This window comes from Leptinotarsa decemlineata, unplaced genomic scaffold, assembly GCF_025532065.1.
Source record: "Leptinotarsa decemlineata unplaced genomic scaffold, Ldec_3_MD MMD2_tig00001064_RagTag_RagTag, whole genome shotgun sequence".
Lineage (NCBI taxonomy): Eukaryota > Metazoa > Arthropoda > Insecta > Coleoptera > Chrysomelidae > Leptinotarsa > Leptinotarsa decemlineata.
In genome coordinates, this window is record NW_027412558.1 from 12,533,515 (window position 1) to 12,553,379 (window position 19,865).

The following is a 19,865-nucleotide window of genomic DNA, read 5'->3' on the forward strand; positions in this document are numbered from 1 at the left end:
ATGTACAAAAATGACTGAGAAGATTGTTTCTTGTTGACTTTTGCAGATTCGAACTCTTGCATTTCCAAATATCAATCGATTTCAAACAGAGGCGAAAAGAAGTAGATAAAGCAGAAAATTTAAATGAAAAAACTGGTATGCAAGATATCAAATATGAATTGCAAATAAACAATAATGGGTGAAATCTAAAAAAATATACATTATATGTGTATGTACGCCTTCTTTGAACTTGCTCTTGAATCAGTGTTCGTTTCTATGTGTAATCACAACGCTTGAAAAGAAAATTGTTTAACAACGATTCGTTCAGTCAATTTGAGGTAGAAATTGAAAACAATTGAAAATAATTGAAAACTCTTGACTGAGCTCAAAATCGGAATATGGTTCTACAAATCTAAAAAAATCGACTCATGAATAAATTCAAATTATCGGAATAATTAGGTGATCACTTGAATATTAGTATGAACACAAAGTATTGAATTGTTTTTGAATAGCTGATGTGAATTCTCCCTTCAATATTTTCTCTTTGTTGATATTCTAGGTATTTATATAGGTTGCTAGTTAGATCCGACTACTTCTCAGTTAATTTTACTTTTCAAGCTCAGAATATTTTCATTTCATGTCCGAAACTGTCAATCAGACAGGTTTAGACATGCCTATATAACGTTACTCAATTTGACTGAAGATATTTATCACTGTGAATAATATTGATTTCATCATTTTTGACTCTAAAGCTTTTGGTATTGTTCAAAGCCTGTTGGAAATCCCTAAGTTCATTAGTTTCTATCCAGAAGCAACAAAATCATTTCAAATTTGAATAGCAGAAGAATTGAAGATATGAATCAACATTAACGATGGTGTCCCACAGGGTTCGATACTGAACCCGGTGTTATCTCTTTGTCTCCATAATATTTAAAAACAATCGTACTTCGACACTTAGATATTGAACAATTCAAAAGAAGAATTGCATCAAAGTTGCAAGATAATCAGTGAAGAAAAACTTGAAACAGAATGTCATTGAGTCGGTCTCTACTTTCAAATATTCACTACATATACATAACGTATATGTAGTGCCTCATTTGACTATTGTGCATCAATCATATACTCTATGAACTTAAATAAAATTAATCAACTGCAGAAATTGCAAAATAGAGGCATGAGAATTATTCTGAGATGTAATAGATACACACCAATAAATTCAATGTTATCCACCCTTCAGTGGCTGCCCGTATTACAAAGGTTACTGTACTTCGCAATGATATTTATTTATAAGATAATAAATAATTTGTCTCCTTCTTATTTCATGAATATGGTCAACTACAATTATGAAATCCATGAACACTATACTCGCAATAACTGCAATCTACATATTGTCAGAACAAATTTTAAAAGTAGTATGAATTCAGTATTTTTTAAAGGCTTCATTAAATTTAATGACCTACCAACTGACGTAAAAGACTGTTTATCAATAAATGTCTTCAAAAGACATTTGTTAAAATATATAAAAGAAACATAACTTACATTTGGATAAAGTTGTAAATCTATGTTTTATATGTTAGTTTTGATTGTGAAATATTTGAATTGTTTCGGTATAAATCTTCTAATGTTACCTATATAACTAGCATTACTAAGTAGAAATAATAAATATTATTTGTAAAATAATAGCACGGAGCGATAGAACTATTTATTGTTACTTGTAATAGTTTTAAAATTACTGAATAGCATATATTAGTTACTTTTTTTGTTCTATCTTTTCCTATTTTTTTTATTGTATATTAGGGAAACCTATTTCTGAAAATAAAGAAAGATTATTATTATTATTATTACGTATATATCAATGGATGTTGTCCATTTAGACCTCACATGAACAAAATAGGGCTGCATAACGAAGGCTTCGTTGATTCGAAGTAATTAAAGGGATCATTAGGGTTTAGGTTAGGACAGGTTTGAGTAGAATTCAGCATAGGTTGATAGGTGTTCTTTTCGAACGTTTTCCATTCTCAATTCAGGCGAAAAATTTCACTGATAACCGATTTTGATGATTACTATTTTTTGAATTCCTCATCCAGAACTAAAACAAAATGTGTATCATACTCGATGACGATCATTAAAAAATTCATACGAGTTTCAAGGTTATATGTCAAGTCATGGATGAATATTTCAACTATGATGAAAGGTTAGGGTATAGGTTGGATTAGGTTAGGTTTGAGTTACTTTCAGCTTAACGGCCGATTTTGAGCAATTATTGTGGGGATGAATGGGGTTTAAGTTAGGTTGAGTTACGTTTGAGTTGATTTCATCCTAGGTTAGGTTTAGGTAAGTTAGATCTTTTCCGAGGGTTTTTCTTTATCACAACTTTATTCTGACGGAGAAAAATTCACATATGTATCCACAGTTCTCTCAACAACTCTGATGATATCGGAAACCGATTACAATCTCTTGATCGCCCTTTCCGAAAACGCCTCCTACCCGCTCGTGCATGCACTGCCCTCCTTTTCCACGTAAGCATGCATCACATCGTGGGGTGGTGCGTTCGAATTTTTCTACTTAGGTTCCGGACGGGGGAGAAACGTTTTAGGGTTGCACAAAACAACGGGGGAAAATATTAATACTGTCTCTTAAAATATGCGCCGAATACGAAAACCCAATGAATGTAATCGCGTTTCGCGAAAGGGTTGGCATACCTGAGTGCTGGCGATAAATACAAATTAAATCAAAATAAAAAGGAGTGTGTGACTTGGCGTTTTTGTATGCGCTCCAACCCGGAAATGGGAGCTTAAATGAAAGTTTGTTTGTTGGGGATCGGAATCGCTGTCCACAAGGGAGATCGGTGAAAATATAATGTCGGGGAAATTCCCGGTCACGTGGAAATCTAAAAGATCATTCGTGAAAATATCTTGTCAATGTGAAATGAAATAATAAGTGTTTGAAACGATAAATGATATATCCTCCATCTCCAGAGAGTAAACATATTACATCACATGCATTTCAAATAATTACTAGTGAAAATTGGAAATCCAGTACTTTATCAGAAGTTAATTTCAAAGATTTCATGAGAAACCAAACTGCCCCATCAAAAACCTCATTTATTTAGTAAGTGACAAAGAAAGGTAAACACCCATTTATATTGAAAATATTTTAATAATTTTTTACTTACATACTTGACAGACAATAGCAAACAAACGAGTAAGTTTTCAGAGAAATTGGATGATCGTGAAACCAGTTAATATCAGTAGTGTGTTGCAGATCCTCGATGTCTTATACACTCGTGGATACGTCTGCGACTAAGAATGTTCCACACATATTCGATCGGTGAAAGATCAGGCGATCTGGGTGGCCATGGTAGGCGGTGGTGGCCATGGTAAGTCTAGAGTAACTCCAGCCACATGCGGTCTAGCGTTGTTTGTTGAAATATGGGAGGACATGAAACTCCACTACTTCGTGAATATAGCGAAGGGTTGTCATATTGTCTCTAATAAAAACTAAAGGTGTTCTGCCACCATATGCAATGACACCCCATACCACTAAACCAACAGTATGGTGAACATGCCTCTCCACATCAAACTGGGGATCTCGTCTTTCACCACGACGCCTTCTTACTCTTGCTCGTCCATCGTGCATACTCAAACAAAAGCGATATCCATCGCTACACGCTACGCGGTTCTATTGGTGGTCCCAATTTATTATGTCTCTGCACCAGTGCAATGGGTTGCGTCGATCCTCGAGAGTCAGTGGCAACACTCAATAAGGATGATAAGAAAAAAGTCCGAAACTTTTTATTCGACGATATACTGTGAGCATTCCAACCCTTCCGTGTTCTTCAAACCACTGATTTGCAGTTGCCCTGCAACCGATCCCTAGAGCGAATAGTCATAATCGGCGATCCTCACGCACTGTTGTACCCCTGCGACGATCTTCTTGAGTCCGTGCCTGATAACATCTCAGAATACGCAAAAATCGATTGGTTCTTCTTGAAATTTTTCTAACTGCAAAACCTGCCTCACCTAAGCCAACAAAATCACTAAGTTGAGGAATACGACAAAGTTTTTGAACTCGAGGCATAGTGTTAACAATATGAAGCACTCCACAAGAAACTTCAACAGTTAAAGCACAAATAAGAAAAAAATTTGGAGAAATGGTTTACCATTTCTCCATTTATGCTCACACATTTATGCTGACATGAAAAACAGGTGAAAATCTGGTAAGAATAGCTTCCAATGCAGCTGAAATTTTACTGGCTTTTTACTGGCCTCAACATAAATACACTTGCAAAACACTCTTGAAATATTTTCAGTATAAATGGGTGTTTACTTTTCTTTTTCATTCAATATATCATATTATAAAATCATATACATTTTCCAACATCAGTATCTTTCAACTGCATATTCAAGTGTTAACGGAAACCAGATTGCAATAACAAGAAGCTGAGACAACTCCTCTGATTCAATTATTAAACCAATCATTGTTGAAACCATTCGTCAATGAGAAATCCTTACTACTATCCTTATTACGAAGAATATTTTCCTTCAATATGCGTTAATTCATGCTTCCACCTTTTCAATACAGGATAAGCATAATGGCCATACTTCAATAAATGAGCTACATAAGAAATTATTGTCAGCAAATTACCGTATACAAATTATCAACAGAGTACCAGTAGAACAAATTAGAAAAACCAGACAGCATTAGTAATAAAATTTTATCACTTTTCAGATGAATTATTCCTAACCTCAAACACTCGTCTAATCAACGGTCCTTCAGCATACCTTTCTTTTACAGGTCCAGTCGTCCATTTGGGTTACCACAACTGAAAAAGCGTAAAATCGAGATTGCTAGCATGGCTACCGTGGCTAAAAGCTTCACTAAGACTTTAGAAACGTTAGAGGATAAGCGGCGAAAAAAATCTGAAGACGTTAAATCCCTTCTCCTTCCTCAAAAGAAACGCGTGCTACCTCCCTCGAATACCGCTAGCCCCGTGAAAAAGAGCCCCAAGATGTCTTGCGACGAAGGTGCTGCAGAGGCAACGCTGATACGCGAAACCGAGGCCGCTCTGAAAAACCTATCGGGCAGCTGGCCAGGCCCCCGAGGAGGTTATACGAGTCACCACGAAGAGGCGCCGGCATTTGAGAATCTTTTCGACGAGAAGAAAGCCATCGTTAAAATGTCCCCATGCTCGACGTCTAACTGTAGCAGCGATAACGCCAGCTCGCTGAAAGATGTTATAACGTTGAGGGAACAGCACGAGCATGAAGAAAGCTCTGATGAAAAATCCAACAGCTCCAAATGCCGGAGCAGTCCAAAGTCCAGCGACAGCAGCAAATCTAAGACCAGCAGCCGGGTCCACTACCAGTCTCCAGACTTCAACGAACTCGTAGACGATTCTTCAAACGAACTAGAAATCGATATGTCAGAGGCTGCTTCGGAAAAAAACGAGTCAAACGATAAGTCTGACCAAGAAAAGAAAAAGGAAGACTCCAAACAACCTTCGAAATTTCTCTCAGAAACCACAACGTTTCACTCCTTTCCTCGTACTCCTGCCAATCCCTCTCCATTCTCAACCACATCTGCGTTTCGTCCTCCCCAAACGAAAAATCCTCCTCTGGGCCCATTTCCCGCTGAGGCTACTTTCGTGGGATATCCTGGTGATTCTTCGCCGGCCGTGGATAAAGCAAAGAGTATAACGACCTTGAAACCAACAGAAACCAATGCCGAACCTCAAGTGAAAAGTCCTGAAGGAGTCAGTAAACAATACACCATATTACAACCGGCAGGAGTGGGATCTAGAGCTGCCAGTACTTTGCAGGAAGTAGCGAGAGAGGGCGTACAGAGCGTTTCTGCTGTCGGTAGCGCTTCTGTTGGTGAAGGAAGCAGTAAAATGGCAGCACCGCCGACAGTGGCTCCTGGGTCATTATCACCTAACAGCATTGGTAGAGGTGAGTTTTAGTCGTGGCATGCTTTGAGAAAATATCAAGTCAGAGATTGAGAATGATCAATAATGTCTGAGATGTGATTCATTCCTAAAAAAATTACGTGAAATTTTGAGTCCAACATTATATTTATCTGTGACACTTCATCATTAATAATGTTTCAATGAGGAATGTTCCTCCTGACGAAAATTAAGTAGTTTTCATGAAAGAGCTCTAAAACAACAGATTTTAAACTTATCATTTCAATCATTTTTAAAAAAAAATTATTTAAATACTTAAAAAAGAGGAATTAAATGATGCATTCAACATTTAAAGGGATTGGTTTCTATTTCACCATTTGGCAACATCGGTTATAGCTAATAAAGGACAATGAATCTGTTACCTGTATGAGACAAACAAAGATGACACATTTCAGAGGCGTGCTGTTCTGTTTACTTATGTTCCGAGTTCCGAGACATTCTGTGACATTTTGTGCACCTAACCTATCTTCTTCTGTATAAATAAATAACAAAACAACTGTTATTTATGTGGCTTGTGGATGTGTTATTGAACTATAATTTATATTTTGCCTTAATTGTTGATTTATAAAGATTATTTTCCTTTTTCAAAGTAGAATTTCTAGGTACGTATGAATTATTTCGCCTTTATATAGGCGCTGTTACCAATATGTGAATGAGAAACAATTCCTTTTAAAAATTAAAACCCAACATTTGAAATATCAATTTCAATACTTTTCGAAGTGATTTTGAAAAACAATTAAACTCAACTTTATTTTGTTCAAACTTGCATTTGCTGTAATAACCCTAATTGAGGAACATTCCCCATTAGGTAAAAAAATAGTAACTAACTATATTTGAGGCAAAATTTAAATTGTAAACGTAAATTTCAGACAAATCAAAAAAAAAGGAACTGCGGCAACTTGAGAGTATCAGAAGTACCTAATCTTCCAAATAGCTTGCTTTTTGAACTGGGCAAAAGTCAAATGTAGAATCTGATGAGGATTCGTGATTATTAAAAGTGATTTCAGTTGATGCTTCTACAGAAAAAAATCACCTTCGCTTTGTTCGTTGAGGGAATCTCTTTGTTTTTGAAGTTGAATCTCATCACTCCAACATTTCTCGGCCAGAAATCTGCCGTGTATTCTTCCTCCCTTTTTTCAAAAGGAGCAGTAACCACAAACCTTTCAAGATGATTTGGGCTGCTTGGTATTTCCTTAAGATCAATCATGTCTTCATCAAAGCCTTTTCTTTCAGCGATATACTGTACGAGGTGCTCTTCTCTTGCACTTATCCTAATCCTTTTTACATATAACCTGACATATGTCAGCGCCATAGAATCCATTTTAGAGTTCTCTTCACCAACATCTATAGTCCCAAAATTTTTTTGGTCGCCGTCTCCTGCGGTTTACTAGTTTGAATTTACCTTCTTGTTTACTGATCACTTCCATTTCATGTTCGCCAGTAGAATTATTATATTTTTGAATAAGGTTAAGAACTGAATTTGCTACTTCTCCTTGATTTGCTGTTGAAATTGTTACAGACCTTAATTATATCGTCGAGTTTACACTGGATACCTTGACAACACTGTTGATTACTATACCTTCTCTTTCTGGTCTTGAGAGAGTTGTGAGCGCTTAACTGAAGATCAAATTGTTTTGGTTTGTTTTGTGTTTTTTTCAGCTTCTTCTTGTTCTAGATCATGAATTCTTAACACTAAAAGACTATTGTTCTCCCTTAGAATGAGATTATTTTTCCTCACTTCTGCAATTAGTTGCTCCAGTAGATGGTATTTCAGTTTTGAACTGGTAAGTTCGCCATTGAAATCTCGCAATTAATCACACAGATTTCGATCACAATGAATAATTATGTGGCTGTCGCCAATTTCGAACTGCATTCTCTATGCGCAGCTTCTATGATAGTAGTCATTCCCTCAATATTCATTGTCTATAATAAGTCGATAACTATCAAAATTTGGGATGCACTGTTTGGAACCTTTGGTGTAATAATGAATATAACTGGTTTTTTTCCCAACACCAAACCGTTATTTTAAAACCTCAGCACGTGTTTCGATCACCAAGTGATCATCTTCGAAAGGAAGATCAGTTTGATCTTCTGAATCTAAGTAATCCAGACTTTTCTATAGAAAAAAAGGTGATGTTTAGCGACTCCCCGCGAACAGATTACTATGAGAGACGCGTCTGGAGACAAGCATACATACAACCGGGTGAACTTATGAAATTCTTCTGGAAATGGTATTGATTTCTTTCAGTCATATGCATCTACTGTATTCAAAATATGCTGGGCTAGGTTTGATTGAGAATTACTCTGCCATGAAACTGTTATATAATCAGTTGTTTGAAAAAGTATTTATCTTCTTCAGTCTTGATTGCTCACATGTATTTCATTCAAGGCAGTAACAATTCTATTCAATTAATGTGAGGATACTAATAAACTCGCCTGCTGGGCAATTTAAGGTAGATGTTTGCCTCTAGTGAGATGACCATCATTGATTTATTTCATTCACATAGATAGCGTGTCACTTTGTGCAACTTCCGAGCACTCTCCGATATATTTACTTTCCTTACCGGTATTCGAGTCCCGCAAAACTTCCTAATTGCAGTCTGAAAACCCCGTGGCACGTACCTGTCACCTGGCGCACCATCAGTAGTGCCACCTTAAAGACGTCAAGCATTACGGGTTTACTTGATACAAGTTATAAGCTCCAGTGACGTGACTAGCTTCTGAACTGTCTCTTTCGTTCCTCGCCCCCCTTTCCCCTTCTTCCAAACCCTTTTTCGTTTGCGCTAATCACCCCTAATGTGTGCGACGGTGAATGTTAATGTTTTGCAAGGCAATATGTGAGGGCGGAGTGGAGTGGAATTCGGAAAGGGGTCGGCGATCGCCGGGTTTGTATTCCAAGTTCGAGCTTGTTAGGTATTGCTCGGATGATGAATGAGTATTCGAGGAATTCGTTGCCAACAAAAAAACTAGAAATCCTTGATTTTCTAAAGAGATGAAGGAAGATTCGAAAATGGTATTCGCTCTCGAGTTGTACATCACCCGATAGAAATCAAAAAAATTTGCGAAACTACCTACCAAAATGGTATTTTTCAATTCTTCTGATCTGGCTTTTTTCCCGTCATTCAGATATTCAATTTTGATTTGAATACAAGGCACAACATAATTAAACCTTTCAGTCCTCAAATAAATCAGGTTTTGATACCAATCAGAAAATTAAATGTCAGTTTAAAGAAGACTAATGAGACTGGACACAGTACTAATTAGAAAATTCTAAGTAACAGAAATGACCTCATCTTCCAGGAAACAAGCAGATCAAAAAACCATAAAAAGTACTGATCAGAATGTAGCAAAAATACAACAATACAATACCTTGCTTTGATAGACCAGCACTTCACTAGAGAAATGAAGATCAGTACCTATAGTGAAGTTTTAGCACGATCCTGGTTTCCAAAAAACGTAGAGTCCCGACTAGATGGAGGTAATAGTTACTTGTAACATAATAATAGAAAAGAAAGTTTTGCAATATCTATGACTTCTATTGTCTGAAACTAATGTTTTCGATTTAGGTCAAAAGTTGATAATACTTTTGTGAGTGATGTTTCTTTTAATAACAGTACATTCATTTATTCTCTTCGATTTCTAGCGGCTTCGGACTCTTGATGAATTCTTTCACAACTGTTTTCTACTTTCAGATATGTCGACAAAATCGATGTAGATGTGACAAAATTTTAAACTTGAGAATTCTCATCAAATTGACGTATCGGATTCCTTGTGGCAATCCAATTTTCAAATTTTATTATCTGATGTTATTGCAACATTCGAAGAGTCTGAAAGTTTCCTTTTTTGTCATAAAAATGTGGACACTATGATTTCTAAATGAACGTAATTTGATATCAACATCATAACTATTACTGTTCTCCAGAAATTGGTCTAAAATTTTCGATTTTTTACAAATTGTTGATGTAAACGAGAAACAATATTGGACCTAATACTGTACCTTGTGGTGCACCAGTTTCAACGAAAGCTCTGGCACTCAAAGTTTGACCTATTTCAACTACATGATCTATCGGTTAGGTTATTGGTTATAATAATAATGTATTTTTCCAAGGAACGTACAATGTTCAGAATAGCATTCGTTTGAAATGTTCAGCAACGTTAGTTACAAATACAAGTTGTATAAAAACATGGAAAGTTCTATTTCTTATTTTTCATGATGATCTCCTGCCACGTAGTAACGGCTATATCCATCAATTTATCGAAATTTTATAAAACTATTTTCAATTTGAAAGTAAGACGGTGAGAAAAAATTAAATGTTTTGAATATTTGAGTGGTGATCAGAACCTTTAGGTAATTTATCAATGTATTTTCATTCAATGGATGAAATTGCATACATGATTGAATCCTATAAAATTTAGAAAACAAAGTTTTACCAATTCAAATCGTGTAGTTTTCCGAAGAAGTATTTCAAATTATGAAGTTTTGTAAAATTTATCGACTGCTTAATGTTCATACTTATTTTTGACAGAAACAAGTACCTCAAAATTTGATATCGCATTGTACATTTTCAACCATAATTCATTATTTCCAAATGAAAAATATTATATAGTTGTGGATATGAATAGTCCCCTATATTCTAAACTTCCAAACGAGACAATATCGGACAAAATTACCGTAAAAAGGTATAATTTTAGGTACTATTTGATAAGAAAGAGAATAGTTCGCATCACTCGTTGCCGAAAAGGCTTTATCATTGCAAACTGCAAATTAAAAGCAGTTTTATATTCGTTTCAGGAATCTCCAAACGAACGATGAACACCATGATTTCAAGGAAAAATGTATCCATGAGTCACTACAGTTCTTTTCAATTAATGGAGTCTGATTACAAATTTATTTTCCGCGTTATGTGATGTTCCTGAGGTAATTTAGTTGCAAGCACTTTTTTCTCTCTCCACGAGTTCAGAAATGAACTGAAGTTTTGTTTCTTATACTTCAGATGTTACGTATCCCATCAAAGACCTCCAGAAGAACGACTTTTCAACTTATTGTTTACAGCAGGTTTCAGCAAGATGGGGTACCTATTTATTATCACAGACTTTTTCGAAAATGGCTAGATGACAATTATCCAAACCGAATAGGCAAACGTGGTTCCTTAGAACAACCCGCTAGATTACCTGATATACCGCCCATAGATGATTGTGTGTATTCGTAAAATCTAAAGTATATGTTACATAACCGCAGCCTAGAAATGATACTTTTCCACGTGAATATTGTCCGCCTTCGAAATCTTGACCTACATGGTATATTTAAGTCTCAATGATAACAACTTGTGTCTTGAGAATTCGTATACCAATATCGACAAGAAATTGTAACAATGATATTCGCTATTTGTTCCGAATATCGGAATAATGTTGATGTTTGCCTACTTTAATGTGAGAAGGGAGGATAGAACTTCCAGCAAATTAAGGGATGACTTCCCTTCACCCTAATATGTTCGATGTTATTAGACGCTGATTAGTCATATCTTTGGGGTGAATATTTGGTTCCCATTTGAACGTTGCTGATGCATGCAACTTCAATAGCTATACGGCGCAAAAATGTATATAGATAATTCGCTGCGATTGGATTAGTTATATTTTATTGGTTTTTCATCATTTTCACTCAAGAAAATAGCTGGATGAAAAAATTGTAGATCATATTTCTTTCAATTTTCTGGTAAATTGTCTAATGCCTGGTATTTTAACCTTTCACGGTCATAAATGAAATTCGAACTTTGATTATTTGAGATAGGTAGCCGTGTTCCAATGGAGAGATTAATTCCAAATGTTTCGCCCAAAGCAATGATGTGCATCTTCAGCGTGGTTGGCAACAATGCGTTGTGACTTCGTCTTTGGTAGATCCTACGCTATTTATAGATGCAGAGTGGTGATGAGGACTCTCCCGATTGGCTCAGGCGTTATCGGGTTTGATCGGACATTGCCAGAGAGCGACTAAATATGGTCACAGTATACTATATACAGTAATCCCACTTCGGGTGATTTTTGGTTTGAATTTTCTACACGCAGACCCAGGAGTTGCAGTCTCAGGTCTGCGCAAACGACGAGTTCAAGACAGGCACGCAACCAAATCGTTTAAACACTGCTCAACATAACAAATATTCATATAAACTGCTCAAAAAAATTCAGTCGATGAAAACCATGTTGGGCACCTAAGAAAATTGTACAAATGATAATTTTGCATTTGTGTAATATTCAAGTAACCCAGATCATTTCGACAACGATGAACTATGTTTCAAGTAGATTTTAAAAATTCATGGGATCGGATGTGACAAAATATATTTTAATTTCAACAAGAGAAAAGACAAGATGAAGAACGAGTTTTGTTATTCATGAACCATGATACTGTGCAAGAGCTCTCTAGGAGGAATACCGAGTCCCTGTGTGTATACAACCGTGATAGCATGGTCTGCATTGATAAGGAACACTTCAAAACGGTCCGCAGTTGGGTCCTTGTTCGAATCAGGCGAAGTCCCACTATTTGCAAAGTTGTTTCTCCAAAGTGAGAAGCTTTGCACTTATGTCTGAGGAGACTTGGATTCCGAAATGTTAACAGTCGTAAGGTATTTTTGATAGTCAACTTTACATTATATAAGAAGTTGCTGACTAATAGGACATGTTTCATTTAGAATAACTGTTTTTAATCTACGCAGCAACTTTTCGGGGTTGATTAGACATCTAGACTTGTATAGATTCAAATATCAACATTTGTCAATATATGTCGAGTTATTAGCTAAAGAAGTAGTTGTTTTCTGTCGGAAAACATATATAATGGTATAGTCAAAATGCATTTGGACTTGTCAGTGATTTTATTATCAATTTTTACTTGGATAAAAGCTGGAAGCAGCAAAACAACCTATCATCTTACAGTGTAAATAATTCATAACTTCCGACTCCGAAAACTCTCACATACATTTATAGTTAGTACATACATACAAAAAAATTATTTTTGTATGATTGAACACTACATACTTAATTACTTTTTTACTTCTTCAAGTCCTGAATAGTAACTACATAATTCAGAAAGAATAGGCTCTACAGATTCCTTAATCTTGAGTGATGAATTCGATTAGGAATATTTTTAATAATTGGTCCTTAATATAATCGAATCGGCAAACTCGTCCGCCATCTTGAATTCTCCAATCAATAAATGAATATGCTATATTTGGCCCCAAAAATCACTACAAAGAAATTTCGCATGGATTCGTAACATGGTTCATGAATAACAAAACACGTTCTTTATCTTGTCTTTTTTCTTGTTGAAATGAAAATATATTTTGTCACATTCGAATATGAACATCTGCCGATTCCATGAATTTTTAAAATCTACTTGAAACTTAGTTCATCATTGCCCAAATGATCTGGGTTACTTCAATATTACACAAATGCAAAATTATCATTTGTACAATTTTCTCAGGTGCCCAACATGGTTTTCATAGACTGTTTTTTTTTGAGCAGTTTATATGAATAGTTGTTATGTTGAGCAGTGTATACACGCTTTGGTTGAGATTGTAGTAGGGAGAAATGTCATTAGTGTCAAATACGTCATCATTATAAAAAATGAAACTCCTGGACACCGACATCAAAGGGACCGACGCTGAGTGAAACTACTGTATACAGAAATACTGTGATATGGTATCCAATCTTCCGCCGATACCTGATGCAAGTCGTCCTCACCACTGTCTCTCACTCTGTTTATAAATATCAGTCATATACAACATAGGGTCTCACTAACGAGTCTGCCAACGAGGAGGACACAATACTTGCTGCCAACTACCGCTGAAGATGCCCATTGTAGTTATGAGCGAAACGTTAGGAATTTGGAAGTTGGCTACCCAGTACGGTTAACACATATTCGAAAATGTTGGTAGTTATTAAATTCCTAGATCAGTCGAAGAGTAAAATAAAATCGCAAACTAACGACTATTTCTTATTTTCCAATATTCAAGTCAGAAAAATCGCGAAATTCTGCCTCTTTTGGATTATTTCACTATGTCTCCTAAGATTTTTTGATAAAACGTGTGAAACATCTTTCAAAAGGATTAAATTTATTTCAATCCATGTTTTGAACTCTCACTGACCTGAAATATGATATGGAGGAAGGATCACATTGTATCTAGTAAATTTAATTAGATAAACTTCATCTGTTGGGTTCCCATGATGGTTATATGTCACTATTACTATTAACTATTATTTCCTCTCAGAAGAGTGTCAAAAATGTGTACTAACAAATACTAGAAGTACAACTCACAAAAAAATAACAACTGAGAGAAAATTTGCATGCAAAAGTATGCATTTCTCTCCAACTTTCAATCGAAAATTAATTCGACTTGTTCAACTCAAAAAATGCAGAGAAAGTGAGTCAAGTTTTGGTATAAAATTGTTTTCCGAGTGTCAAGGACGAACTTTATGAAATCGTGGATTTATAGCAATGAAAAACTTCTGCTTACTCAAAGTACTTCATTCAACAACTTTGATGAAGTCGATATTTTCGTGAACAGTTGAATAAGTTCAATCGAAATGATAATTCCATTTTTCTATAATTATGATACGATTCGATAGCTATACAAAAATCGATCAACTAATTCACTGGAAATATTCAACAATTTCTATTTTGAAATATGCCATGAGGAAGAAAAATTTTCAACAAAACGAGTATCTCCAAAGCTAAGGAACAATATAATTGTTTCACAAAAAAAAAATCTATTTGTGGTCATTTCAATTGTATCTTCAGTGACGTGAAAATCTCTTCATGTCCTTGTGATCTAGTTCTTATGTAATGTTCTGGATCCTGGGGTGAAATTATGGAGTTGTTTTTATTGTTTTTACTTTTCTGTGATATGGAACAATTTAATAATACCAATCGATTCCACTCGAACGAAAATTTGAAGGTGATCATATTCGAAAAATAGTAATGCAAATAAATTTACAGTTTGGAAAATGAATACATTAATATTCACAAAAACATATTCTTTAGATTTTGATAGAAAAGCAAACCTCAAACAACATTCTATTCTTTATACGACTTCTGAGCAAAATTTCCATTTCTCTTTTAATTTCGAAAAACGCACCCGAAGCTGAGCAAGTATCTAATGTGAGAATTGTTTTCAACCAAATATTATTTATAATGTGATAGAATAATAATATTCATTTATCCGAAATAACATGTTTTTTGGTTTTACTATATCTACATCTACTATGCAATATTGAAATTTTGCTTGTTTTTTCAATCACTAGGATTCAGGATGAAATATTCACTATAGTCTCATGGGTAGGATATTGAAAACATTCAAAAAAACTGACTCTGTGGACAAGCGTTTCAAGAAACCACATAGTTCAATAAGGTATAAAGAAGAAGAAGAATATCTCAATGTTTATTCGAGCCTTGTTGAAAACGGAAAAACTAAAAGTGAAAGTTTCTTACTCGGGTGTTTAGGAGCAGAGTGATAGGACGATATTGGAATGACTCTTGGCCACCAAGAACACCGGAATTATCTCCAACGGACTTTTTCTCTATGCACAGACCATTTGCAAACAAAGAACATTCAGAGAATGTCATTTGAGAGTGTTGTCTCCATGTTATTGAAAATACCACCAAATGTGTCAATGAGTGGACCGCAATTTGTATAGAACGGAAAAGACGCCATGCTAAATGATGAATTCGGGTTCTTTATGAGATTATTGAAATGAATCAATAAATGTTTTGTTGTGAATTTGGTTCTAGTTATTTTGGTTCAATTTTCACAGATCTAATGGTGAAACTGACGAATTTATAAAATTTATTTATAAAATTTCACTTCAATTCATCATTTGCACCATTTGCACATCCAACAGAAATAATTTTCGATTTCCAACCCAGCTGTAACTGAATTTTTGGCGAAAAAACATTATCAAATCTATTGAAAAAAGAAATATGGGTGTAATAAAAATGAGATAACATTCGTTCCTACGATTACTGACAATAATATCCATACACTGAAAATCCAAGTCCGTTTCACAATTAAATGAAAAAACTAAATGAAATTTGTAGGCCAACGTGGATATTTTCTGAGTAAGTCTCGTATTATTCGAAATTATGAAATTTAAATTTCGTTCGAATCGTAAGTGCGAAATATTCGAAGAATCAAAACAAAAAAGAAAAAATTTAAGGTGACAGAAGTGAATTTAAATTTTGAGAGAGGATATTGAATTGGAAACTGAGCAACTTTTTCCCTTGTAATTTGTTTGAATATCTTAAAAAACCTTATTTTTCTATGATTTTCGAAAAATGTAGAATTTGGCAGGTTTCAAGTAGTTTTTCACTGATTTCTTTCTTTCATTTGTTTTGTAGACTGTTAAATCCCACAGTGACATAATATTTCGATTTTCATCGAATGTCTGCCAATTCCATTACACAAAAACGTCCAAGACACTAAATCATATGACCACCGTGGAGTATTTCAAAAATGTCATCATGAATAACCAAGTAATCCAGCCCGATCTCATACAAATCCCCATTATAATAAACTTGCCAGATATTTCGGACACAAATCCCCATTCAAACTATAATCCCCATCACATTACGTATGTTTTTCCCCATAAATTACGTAATCGTTCCGGTGGCAAATAAAACAATTTGTATTTACCTACCGCTCGGTTCTTTTTTTTTCTGTTTCGTCGGAGCGATTTGTAAGTACCTACCCCTCGTCCTCCCGACCTCGACCCCACCTCCGGAGTGGGAGCGATCCCGTCGTGGGACGTCGAGATTTCTCTCCTCTTCCGAAAACGACAAAAAAAGTTCCAAGAGTGCCTGGACAAGCGCGAGAGGCGTACGTATCGCACAAGGCGACGCCGACGACGCCAGCGATGCTAGTCCGCAGGTGCGGTGACCGCCGGCGTCGCCGGGCCCACCCGACGCCTTCCACTCACCGATGCGGTTTCTTTTTTCCGAAAAAAGATTTTTCTCGTGAGTCTCCACCCGTTCCAGGGGATAGGCTAATCGACCGAAGAGGCGGAGTTTCCCATCTGCGCCGAGATACACACTCTTTCTATCTTAATTTACAACACAACACTTTACGAGGATGCGGAGGAGGTAGAGAGAAGACGAGAGAAAAAAAAAGAGAAACGGGAGTTCTTTTTGCGATGTGTCGTATGCCACGGCTTAGCCTAATGAAGGCTAAACAACATGGACGTTATCGATGGAATAGTTTTTCATCCGGATCGACTTCTTACAGAAACGATTTGACGTTTTTTCAATATTGAGGTAAAATGATATTGATATTTCTTCGAAATTTCAAAGCCAGATTCCTTATGGCTCAACTGGAAATTCAGAAATGTATCTTTTTAGAAAGGATACCCCGTTACTTACAATATCATGAGAACTGTATCGAATTAATAATTCCAATAATAATGACAATTATGATACTTACAAATGCTCAATAGATATCAAAATAAGTCAAATTGCTAGGAATCTTGAAAATATTCCTCTGACCTTTCGACTAACTCGTATTGGTGAGATTTTTGTGTGAGTACAGGAATATTATATAGTACCAAATATATAGTATTTATAAGGAGTCAGTTAACAGGGAAAACAGCGTTCTCTTTAATTTTGTGCTTTTGATCTTCTAAGAGTTGCTCATGAAAATGATGAAAATTGAATCTGAATACGTTCATCTTGGTTTTCTACGCAAATTTCTCAATGGCCTCGTGAAACATCCAAAGTATCAGAGTAGCTGTATTAACCTCAATTTGAAAGATGAAAGAACTCAACACTAAAATGTTCAAAATGTATTTTCTACCAATACATTACAGGTAAAATCAGTCAATCTCAAGACTACTAAAAACTACATATTGTTTTTTGAACTACTCAATTCTTCAAAAAACGAACAGAAAACATCTTTTACTTGCTACTTTTTCGTTTCAAATGAATTTTCCAATAATTGGACATATTGTCAACTCACACTTTGTATTAGTAAATCGTTCATACACATTTTATTATATTATAGTAGATTTTTTATTCCTGCAGCGATGAATGAAATGTATCAACTGAATTAAACTTGTAGGATTATCAAGTATTCGAGCTTCTGGACACCCAAAACGTCGTATTATTTGCCATATTCCAAATTTCAAGAATCATTGAAGTCTTATATAGGCTACACTCCATTATTTATTTTTATGGCATCCATTCGTAGTAGTACTTGTTCCTAGTTCGTACAGGTCCTTGGTAAGATATTTGTCATACTCTTCTAGTCTTATGAACTGACACGTTGGTATATGATAGTTTATTCCAACAAAAACCTTCACTATTAGTCTCAAATGTGTCGAAATGATTCCAAAAAACCCTGAACAAATATAGCATGTTTTCAAAAAAAAATTGGGCAAGATAGTTTCATACTAACTTTCCTTCAAAAATCTTAATTATTCACTCATTGGAGTCATTTTTGCCACAACAAATTTACAAATTACCACAAATCCAAAGGCTTTCTATGTATATTCAGAAAATTTTATTATTCTTTTTCTCAAGTTCGTTTATAATATTATTCCCAAAACATTCTGAGAGCATTGTTTTTGGTGACAAGACTTATAAAAATGTCACTGTTGAGATTATAATGGATGAAATGAATATTACTGCAGTTTTATCCCAACACAAAACCGTTATTTTAACACCTCTTCACGTGTTTTGATATCCAAGTGATCATCTCCAAGAGGAAGAATAAATTGAATATACATGCAATGTTATCCTTATTTATACCATAGATACCTCTGTTAGGTACCTGCGTCATAATTGTCTTAAATTAATTTTACAATGTGATCTAACGTAATAGTATGGTAAATCTGATAATTAAAATATTATTTCAACAAGCTATATAGTATACTATTAGGTATTGGTCCAGCATTGTTATTCGCAATATTATTATGTTTACTTATTTCTACACTCTTATATGCCTGTTGTTGCTAACTTGTCTAACTAATCTCAATGAACTAAAGTCTATGGAACGGTTTTATTGCAAAATATGATAGGCGAGTGTTGATTTTTCTGACTTCCATATTTTAAGTGTGCTTTGTGTTCCTTATATCTTATTTTAATACATCTTTTAGTCTGCCCATAATATTTTGCATCGCAGTCCTTACATTTGATTTCATAAATTGAGCACAATCTCAGTCGAGCAGGAATTTTCAACTGTTGCTACATTGTTTTTATGATGTTTGTCGCATCAGCTGCACATGGAACGGCTGGTTTAAAAACTGACACATCATGAAAATGAGGCACTTTTTCAGTCAAACTCCCATCAAATATACTCTAAAGTGTATAAAAATTAAGAAAATATCATGATATACTGAAACTTATTTTAATCCATTTTTCTGAAGGTTGACTTTCTGGTTGCAAAAAATACTACTCTGATACAAGCTCTGGCACAAGGATATGCATATATTGCAACATATCTTCATAGCTTTGTAATATTTTTTTCAAAAACAAATTTAAAAAAAAGTTAAATAAAAGCTGATAAAAAAAGTTTTTTCTCCAAAAGACATTCAAAGTTATGTCATGTATGTGAAATTCGAGTTCAAAATTCGATATCAAAGAAGAAAAACTAAGAAAAAACACAAACAACCTAATTGGCGATAGGTTCTCAATATCATTGTGTATTGCTGAGTTCTTCATCCTCATGGTATTGCTTTTCATTTTCAAGAATGAACTGCATCATTTAGGCATCTCTATAATTGAACCACCTCGAGAATTAAAAAAAACATCTTCACTGAAAATATTGAATCATATAATAAATAGTTTTCACCTTTGTCGGTTAAGTTTTCCTAAAATGCTGACCATACTATGTGGTATCTTCGTCATTTTTCAATGAAATATCTAATTTGAATATAAAAATTGAAG

At 34.9% G+C, this 19,865-nt stretch overlaps 1 protein-coding gene across 2 annotated transcripts in view; it reads left to right on the top strand.

Annotated features, from left to right (window-relative positions):
* The window catches only part of LOC111517914 (uncharacterized), a 1,107,665-nt gene that overhangs the window by 1,059,139 nt on the left and 28,661 nt on the right, over positions 1–19,865 (top strand). For both annotated transcript variants that reach the window (XM_074175686.1, XM_074175687.1), the window contains one exon: positions 4,777–5,930. In XM_074175686.1, coding sequence (XP_074031787.1) covers positions 4,777–5,930 — 1,154 coding nt within the window. The remainder of the gene's footprint in view (positions 1–4,776; positions 5,931–19,865) is intronic.